Genomic DNA, 9,379 nt, shown 5'->3' with positions numbered 1-9,379 from the left:
TTCAGGAAGTAATTACTAACATTTATAATCCCAGATGACATCACAGAACAAGATCTAACTTAAGCTTAAGCTAGATCTGCAAAAGAACTTCATCCCTGATGAACAAACAGTAGACTAAATGTGCAGAAAAGAGCTGCCTGCCACCTTACAGATAAGACAGGCAGCTCATTGTGGGAATCCCAGAGTTCTTATTTAAAACAGATGGGCACTATCTTCAAGAACAGACCAAAATCACAAGTCATTTTTGAACAAGCGCTTCTCGTCAGTGAGTATTGATCCTGGGATCTGGTGTTTGCTAAATTTGTGGAGAACTTGGATTATTATCATTTGTTAACGTGTTTTTGATTCACAGGCTCAATTAAGACACATAGATTGAAGCCATGAATTTTGGAGTCAGAGGAGGGATAGATGTTTTGAAGGATTGTACTTTCGTTTCCCATGCTAATGCTATTGTTTAAGGTGATGGAAATATGCAAGGGTGTTAAACCATTTAGCAGGTGCTAGAAAGCAGCCTTTTCCTGTTTTCCTGATTTAAACAATGGAGAGGCTAAGAAGAAAAATAATAGGAAAAGGCTTTCCTATATTTTCTTTTTTTTAGAGCTCTGTTATTTTGAATGAGTAACTATTTTTTGTCAACTATCATCTTTGTTCTCTTAGTTTTCCCAGAAATATGTATAGGAAAAGAGGATTGAAACAAAAGGACTTAAAGATCATATCCATCCATTGAAAGGTTGTTTGTTTGGTGACAGCTTTCTTACACAAGGTTGGATGGCTACAAATTAAAAGAGAATGGTAACTTTGGAAGGAAAAAAATCAGTTCCGATGCAATTTACCCTGTACAATAGAAAGAAACATGCACACAGAAGTGTTTAAACTTTTATTCCACATTTTTGCCTGATCAGTGGAAGATGTCAAGATGGACCCTCCAGGAAGTTGGTGGGTGTGTCCCTTAACCAGAGGGTCCAAAGAGTCTGGCAATGAGCCAGCGTGCTTCCCTTCTGATCTCAGCCAGACTTGTGTCATTCATCCCGTTACAGCTTCCAAGAAAAATGACAAGAAGGATGCAAAGTGCTGGGAAAGCATTGGGAAGTGATGGTGAAGATGATTAGTGGTGATGGTGATGATTGTGATGAAGGTAGTGGTGGTGGTGAGGGTGATGATGATTAAGTATGTCAGAAAACAAAAGTAAAAGCCAGATACAGCTGGTTTTTGCCTCAAAGCTAAGCTAGATTCCAGGCAGAATTAGGTCTAGATTTCCATGGCAATGAATATCCACAATGAATTGCCCTCCTTTGTTACATCTCTTCAATAATAAACAACTCCACCAAAATTAAAAGTAATGGTCAGGCACTATGACTCATGCTTATAATCTTAGGCTGAGATTTGAGGATCAAGGTTAGAAGACAGCCCCAGCTGATGAATTGGTAAATCTCTAATCTCCAGTTAACCAGTAAAAAGCCAGAATTGAGGCATGACTCAAATAAGGGCTAGCTGTAAGCAAGAGCGAGTTCAAACCCTGGTACCAAAAATAAAAAAAAAACGACAACAACAAAAACCCCTCTAATTCTGGCTTGAGATAATTTTGGGGGGGTCCGGTCGTGGGGCCTGACCTCTGGGCCTGGGTGCTGACCCTCAGCTCTTCAGCTCAAGGCTAGTGCTCTACCACTTGAGCCATAGCACCACTTCTGTTTTTTTCTGCTTACCATTGGTTTTTTCTGCTACCATTGAACCATCTTCCCAGCCCCATCAGGGGTTTTTTGAGAAACTTATCAGTGATTTTCCCCTTATGGGTTACTAAAGAGAGGATCTACAGTGGGTATTCTTTGCTGTTGGGGACATTGCCACCCACCGCAGAGCTGAAACACTGACCAGAAAAGAAAGACTGGGCTAAATAAGAAAACAGAATATGCTGTAAACCAAAGGACCTCGAAGTGATTCTGGCAAATTCTAGAATCTGTGCACACCATGGGGGCTATAGTAAGCCTAGCATAAGGAAACTTTCCTCACCCCAAATGACAAGTGTGAAAAGTATAAAGGCTGGAGGTACAGGTGTTGTATTGCATTGATTGCACTAAACTGCAAATGTTGCCATGTCTCTAAGATCATCTGAATGGTCCGTGTTGGTTTTATGCAGTGGATTGCCAACCCCAACCAACTGGGGAAAAGGAGAGTGGAAGGGTGCTCTATTCAATGAAGATTCCTGCCTAAGGGAACGGCACTGTTCTCTCTTGGTTGAGCAATGGAATTACAAAAGGAAAACTGGAGACCTGGCTTTGGCAGGTAGTTCTCACCAGTAATCTTAGCTTCTCTGGAGTTTGAGATCTGAGGATCATGGGTTCAAATTTGGCCAGAATAGGAAAGTCCATGAAACTCTAGTCTCTAATAAGCTACTCAAAGAAGCCACAAGTGGAATGGCTCAAATGGTAGAACACTAGCCTTGAGCAAAAGCTCATGGACAGCACCTAAGCCCTGAGTTCAAGCCCCAGGATTGGTGAGTAACACACACACACACACACACACACACACACACACACACAGAGCAAATCCCTCTCAAAAGCTCAAAGCTCTGATGTCCTCTTACCCCTCCACCTTGGGGTTTCCATTAATCTTAAAATCTAGCCAGAGACAATCACATCTGAGCTATAGCACCTACATTTTAAAGGTGACAAAGGGAAATTTACTTAACTCCACATGTCCTACACCTGGCAGTTTTTCATCTCCCAACCAGGGTGTCTCACCCTCTGGGAGGATACAATACCTTTGTTCCCAGAAACCAAAGGCTTCGGAATCCTGGGAAGGTTAACCTCCCAGCCACGCTGGGGGACACACCAGAGCTGCTTGTCCACAGCAGGGTCAGGGGAGACCTGCAAATATATACTTTGACATGAGACAGATTAAGATGGTTTTAAGCAGTTTTCACTGCTATAATAGATTTTAGTTATTGTCTCTTCTCCTTCTCCTTCCCTTTTCTCTTCCTTTTTTTCTTTTTTTTTTCTGAGAGAGAGAAAGGGACAGAAACACAGTTTCCCCTCAGCATCCTATGCAACTTGGTTTTCAGCCACATCTGTAAATCAGGGCTCAAATCCTCCACATGCACTCTTGACCCTGAACTCTGAACTGTGCTAACATACTTTAAAAGTGACCATTTTCAAAACACAGTCTATCAGCTCACTCACACATCCTTTAGGTACAATCACTGTGAAATTTCTCCATCTACAATTGAAACACGGAAATTCTGGCCAGAAAACTCAAGACAGGGCAGCCTATGGGGGTGACCGGAGGCCGGTGCTGGCTCCAAGACAAGCTACCCATAATTTTTTTTAATTGTTGATCTTATCCATAAGCAAGTGAATTTAGCTAAATTAATTTAGATAAATTAACTCAAGTATTTCATGAAACAAATCGCCAGCATCTTTCTCTCTAGCCCTGTATACTTGTTTTTACCAAAGCCTTTCACTTGATTCAAGACACTTTTTTTCATATTTTTTCAACTTCACTTGCAAGTAAACCCAAGACTATTAGGAACTTAATAACAATGGGGTGTGATATCTAAACTTCCTGCCTGCTTGCTACCTGGGCAGTTAATTGTACTTTCTCTCATTTTCAAAGGATTTCAACAATTCTCAGGAGGAATGATGGGGCAGGGGTAGGGAGATAAATAATTGCAAATGCAGAGAATTGTTTCCAGTGCTGTATAGGTTTCCTTAGGCCAAAAAAGAAGTTAATCAATGTTCTTCATTTCTATCACATAGAAAGATCAAAGAGTCCTTCAAAGGGAGCCGGTTAGCACCTGACTACTCCTGCCCTGATCCAGAACCAAGAGGAGAAAATAAAATCAGTCACATTTAAATTTGAAAAGGAACATTTGAGTGAAAACCATTGATAGTCACAACAGATAATGACAGGCCAACACACATACACACATACACACAGGTGTATGTGTATGTGTGTATATGTGTGTGTATGTCAAGAATACCATACATACTGGGGAAATAGCTGCTCATCCCAAGCCACCATAGTTTTAAGGGGAGATGTGTACAACTGTTGGTCAAGTTTCCAGTCCAGTCTGGTGGAAAGATGGAGGTCTTCCTTTGAGTCAGGAAATCTAAAGTTCTTAAGATGGCAGCTGTCTGACCGCATTGCTGGGGCCACGTCACCTTCAGCAGTCTGTCCCTGGTGTTGGACTATAAAAAAAAAAAAGATGTTGAGAGTCACATTGCTCCTCTTATATGCACATCTGGACTCTCAGAGACATCCTCCCCCACCTACACACACACACACACACACACACACACACACACACACACCACAGACCACACCTCCACCCATGCACTTATACTATAGACTCTCATGCCTCTGGTGGGCTGCTAGGGTTGAGCTTAACATCCACCTGTATGTCCTGCTCCTCCCTCTTCAGACTGAAGCCAATGCCTCCCTCCCCTGCCCCTGCCCCGCCCCCTCCTTCCTGCCAAGGTCTCTTTACCTGTACTGATTCTCCAAGGCCCTGCTCTCTGCTCGCTCTGGGACCCAGGAATAGCTATCAGCTGCATTCTGGGGCTTCTTCTCTTTGATTTCCTCCCTCTTGGCTCTTCTTTTGCGGTAAATCAAAAGCCCTAGAGCCAGAGCCAGCAAGAGTGAAATGGCCACCACGGTGCCCAGGATGTAGAACAGAAGGAGTTTTTGTCCATCTGTGCCATGGTCGCTTTGTGTGGCCACAGAATCCTTGCCTACCAGGGAGTTCTCTCCTGTTGGCTTGTCATGGGAGGTGGTTGTAGGCAAATGGACACCCATCTCTGTCCAGATTTGGGGGGACCCACTAGAAGCTGACATCTCAGGCGGAGCAGAGGTGGAGGGGACACTGGAGGAGAGGGAGAGTCTCCTTGTGGTGATATCCTCAGGGTCTCCCTTAGAGATGTCCTCAGAGGCGCTGGTAGAACTGGGTGTTTTGGAAGGAGGCACAGTGCTCTCTTGTGCATCTCCCTTGTCCTCTTCTGGAGGAGGCTTTGGTGATCCTGAGGACACAGAGAGTGTGATGCAAAAGACCCCATTGGAGGTCAACTCCTCGCCCTGCTGGCAGCCACAGTGGAAGGACCCTGGTGTGTTAAAGCACTCAGTGTCACACGGGTTGCCCTTGGGGTCCGAACACTCATCCACATCCTTGCATTGGGTACCATCCTCTTCAGATAAGACATAACCCTCATTGCAGGAGCAGTGGAAGGAGCCATCGGTATTGATGCAGCCCTGGGCACAGGGTGACTGGTCAAAGGCGCACTCATCCACATCCCTACAGGTGTCCTCTTCTGGGCCTCCAGGTTTGTAGCCCACCCAGCACTCACAGTGGAAGCCTCCGGGGGTGTTGACACAATCCTGGGCACAGGGGGAGTCTTGACATTCATCCACATCCACACAGCCAAGCTGACTTGAGTCCAGCTGGTAACCAGGAGGGCAATGGCATGTATAATTTTTCCCCTGGGGTCCAGAGACACATGTGGCCTCCTCGGGACATGGGTTGGAGCTGCAAGGATTCCGAGAGGCACAGGACACCAGGTCATCCAGCAGCCGGAATCCAGGCCGGCAGCCACAGAGGTAGGAGCCTTCCCCACCTTCAAAGCAGTCCTGTTGGCAGCCCCCATTGTTAAAGTTGCAGCCGAACTTGGGGCTTACACAGAGGGGACCAGAGCTGTCCCAGCTGAACACATTGGGGACCTTTTCTTTGCACAGAAAATAATGGTTCTTACCCTCAGTCTCGTCCCCACAGACCACACTGGCTGCCGAGGCGAAGGGCACAGCCTCCAGGAAAGAGGTGGTGGCTTGAAAAGGGGTGGTATAGTTCACCTGGCCTGGACCCCCCAGGGCCAGAGGCCGGCACATGCCTTTGAAGCTGAACTTGCACACGAATCCCTCAACATTGATTCCTGGATTCTGAAGAGTCCCGCAGGGGCTGTCCGACCACTTGGGGAGATGGCTGGGATGGGGTGTTAAAGACAGGTCCAGCAGTAAGGACACACAACGCTTGGAGATGCAGGAGGTCCTGACGTCCCTGTGCCAATTTTTATAAGAGGTATCCTCACCCCCACCCACCCAGCTGAAGCCCTTCAGTGGCAGGTCATGGTCCATACACTTGCCCTTTTCTCGCTGGAGTCCGATCCAAAACTTGCCCATCCTTGCTCCCAGGGGTGCCTTGGACCTCAGCAGCTGGGCCAGGGCTTGCTGGACATGTCTGGCCTCCTCCTCGCTCTTCACTGTGGCCAGGTTACCTCCGTTCTCTTTGCAGTGATGCTGGGCCTCAGCGGCACTCAGTTTGCTCCAGTGGGCTGTGTAGCAGGCAGTCCCCACGCACACCACAGCCTCAGAGACAGCTTCAGCTCCCATCCAGGGCTGGCCCAAAAGCAACAACAACAGTAGACTCTTGGAAGTAGCCATCCTGGTCTCCAGGTCACCCTGATGAGAAGCTAGACACCCCACAGTGATTGCAGCCACTTGAGCCCAGCCTTCTGGCACCCAGTCTGGGAGAGGAGCTGTGGTTTAAGCAGCAGCAGCAGGCAGCGGCAGTTGTGGCTCAGAGGACACAAAGACTGCTGGACTTTTCACATCCCCCTGACCCAAGGCGCATCCTGTGCTCTTGTAATTCTTATTTCTCACCGGATACTGGGGCTTCCTGCAGTGAATAGTTTTCTAACTCCTGTTGCCTTGATCACCATGGGTTTTGTTGTTCACAAAAGGGGCCAGGCAGCTTTGCTGATCCCTGGCTCAGAGCTGTGGAAACCCCAGCATGATGTGGAGAAGAGGTGTCCAGTTCCGAGATAGCATGCTTTCTTTTGGCTCTGTTCTCTTTCCCATCACATGAGGAACCTGAATGGTATGCTGCTCAGTAAGCAGAGACTTTGGGGGCTCAGAACTTGAGTAACCCTTAATAAAATTCCACTTTCATTTACAAACAACCAAAAGTTAAAAAAAAAACAAAACACAGAGGCTTAAGACCCAAAGCCTTGGATAGTTATACTTTTCAGCCTTTTTTAGAAGCAAACTGGATTTTTCATTCTCCTATCTCATGCCCCTACCCCGACACCCTTTGGCTTTGAGAGTCCTTTTTCTTTTATTCCTCCCATCATGAACTTTAAATAGATAGGCAGTTTTTAAATAGTATCTGGGCCGTGGGAACGTCTGGGTTTCTAACATAATGCCAAGCTCAAGAACAGTAAACCAAATTGGGTCGAATTTGGCAGTTTTCAGGGTTTTATAGTGTAAAGAATGCATTGTGAGGTGATAGGGTCACACACACACACACACACACACACACACACACACACACACACACACACACACACATAGCATCAGAAAGCAAGAAAAGGGAAATTTTTCCAATCTCCTGGGCCTGGGTTTCCATGCCTCCTTCCCCTGGCTTGGGGAGTTCAAGAGCAGGGAATGAATCATGGCATGGCTAGATTTCTGATCAAGGAATGAGAGGCCTGGCTCACAGCAACTCATCCAAAGCCCCTGAGTCAAAGGGCTTTGTCCCTGTAATCATAGACACTTGGTGGTTAGGATGGCTGATTCCTCCAAAGTAGAGCCCGAGGCAAGGATTTGGAGCAAGAAAGGGGAGGCAAAGTAGTCCAGGAAGGAACCAATAGAGGTGACGTTGGAGCCTTGTCCCTGGGACATTCTGGAACACTGTGAATGTTTTACCTCTGAACTCCCACAGCTGAAGACAGAAGCAAGCTGCCCATCATGTTTCTCTAATTTAGGCGTAAGGTCTTTTCTAAAGACAGTGACTATATTCCTTTGGTTCTTGGGAGACAGAGTTTAGTCTGATCAATATGGACAATCTTTGAACAGGTGAGAGGTCCGATACAGGCATGTTGGAGTAGACACAAAAGAAACAATTCAATGGAACACACGAAATTCCAAGTAATTTATTAGCTACAGATTCAACGAGAGAGAGAGAGAGAGAGATTGGTAAATCAAAGTCTTTATTGAGGTTCAGGACATTGCCAGATTCCCTGAGGGAGTTCTAATTGGTTAATAAACAGTTCCAAGTCCTGAGAAATCACGTTGTGATTGGCCACTGTAGCAAATCTGCACGATCCATGTGGGTATGGGGACGAGTGAGTCTAGTCAAAAAGTTGCATCTAGCTGTCCCCTAGAGAGGGGGCCACTGGAAGTTGGGTATGATAGATACCCGGGCTGACATCAATGGAGAGCTGAAAGGAGGTCAAGAGCGAGAAGTTGTGTTGTAGTCTGGTATGGGAAAGTCTCGCTTGTATTCAAAACTGTTGCTGAGGTGACATGGAACTACAGTACTTCACTACACAGCATTTTGGCACCTGGGCATGACCACAAGGGCCCAGAGCACCCCAGGACATGCGTGAGAGGAGAATTGCAAGGCATTGCCCAGGGGGTAGGAACAAGGCACCAAAATCTGCCACACTGATCTCCATAGAGAACCGAGGTGGAGATTCTGAGAGTTAGAAACTTATTGGCTCCCAGCCTGTCAAAGGAATAAACTGCCTGTCTCAGACCCCAGCTGGAGACTCCTAAGAAAAGGTCTTTATTTAGAAAAGATAATTAAGGGCTAGGAAGGTGGCTCAGTGGCAGAGTGCTTGCCTTGCATGCCTGAGGCCCTGGGTTCGATTCCTCAGCACCACATAAGCAAAAAGAAAAAAAAAGCTGGAAGTGGTGCTGTGGCTCAAGTGGTAGAGCGCTAGCCTTGAGCTGAAGAGCTGAGGGACGGTGTCCAGGCCCACAGTTCAGGCCCCACGACCGGACCCCCAAAAAAAAAAGAAAAGAAAAGATAATTAAGAGAGTCCAGGTATTTAAGAACCTTTCCACAGAACCCACAGGATCTTTCCAATGCTATTTTATACCTTCATCCATCTATCCATTTACTCACTCATATACTTATCCATCTTCCCATCATCCATCCATCCACCCATCCACCCTCCTATTCATCTATCTATACCCATCCATCCATTTATCACTTATCCATTCATCCCTTTCCCCATCCATCATGTATCCTCTTACCCATTCGTCCATCAATCCCTCCATCATTCATCTATTCACCCATCACTTATCATCCACCTATCCACTCATTAGTCCATCATCTACCTACTCTTATATTCTTATTTTGTGTGTATAAAAAGAGATTTATTGCCAAACTTTAAGAAAGTTGCTTTTAGAAGCAACTAGTAATATATTCTTCTACTCACATTCATCCATCTATGAAGCTAACAATTGTTTCTACTGTGCTTTGGGCTAGACACTGGGATTTTTTTCTTTCTGATCTTTGAAGTCTTTTTAACTGGACACCTTTGAAGAAGTCATAATTTTGTTCCATTTCAGTGCCAGGAGATGCCAGTGCTAGAGTCAAGATGTGGTAGTG

General features: G+C 46.0%; 1 protein-coding gene across 1 annotated transcript; it reads right to left on the bottom strand.

Annotated features, from left to right (window-relative positions):
- Nucleotides 1–2,497: 2,497 nt before the first annotated feature.
- On the bottom strand, nucleotides 2,498–6,546 carry Cd93 (CD93 molecule). Its single transcript, XM_013027057.1, has 2 exons — nucleotides 4,484–6,546; nucleotides 2,498–4,184 (listed from the first exon to the last, which is right to left on the bottom strand). Exons 1-2 carry the CDS (start codon nucleotides 6,421–6,423, stop codon nucleotides 4,160–4,162), a joined length of 1,965 nt encoding a protein of 654 aa, XP_012882511.1. The 5' UTR covers nucleotides 6,424–6,546; the 3' UTR covers nucleotides 2,498–4,159.
- Between the last annotated feature and the right edge of the window lie 2,833 nt (nucleotides 6,547–9,379).

Source organism: Dipodomys ordii, unplaced genomic scaffold (assembly GCF_000151885.1).
Source record: "Dipodomys ordii isolate 6190 unplaced genomic scaffold, Dord_2.0 Scaffold99, whole genome shotgun sequence".
Taxonomy (NCBI): Eukaryota; Metazoa; Chordata; class Mammalia; order Rodentia; family Heteromyidae; genus Dipodomys; species Dipodomys ordii.
Note: the sequence above shows the minus strand (reverse complement) of the source record. Positions and strands in the feature narration are given on the sequence as shown.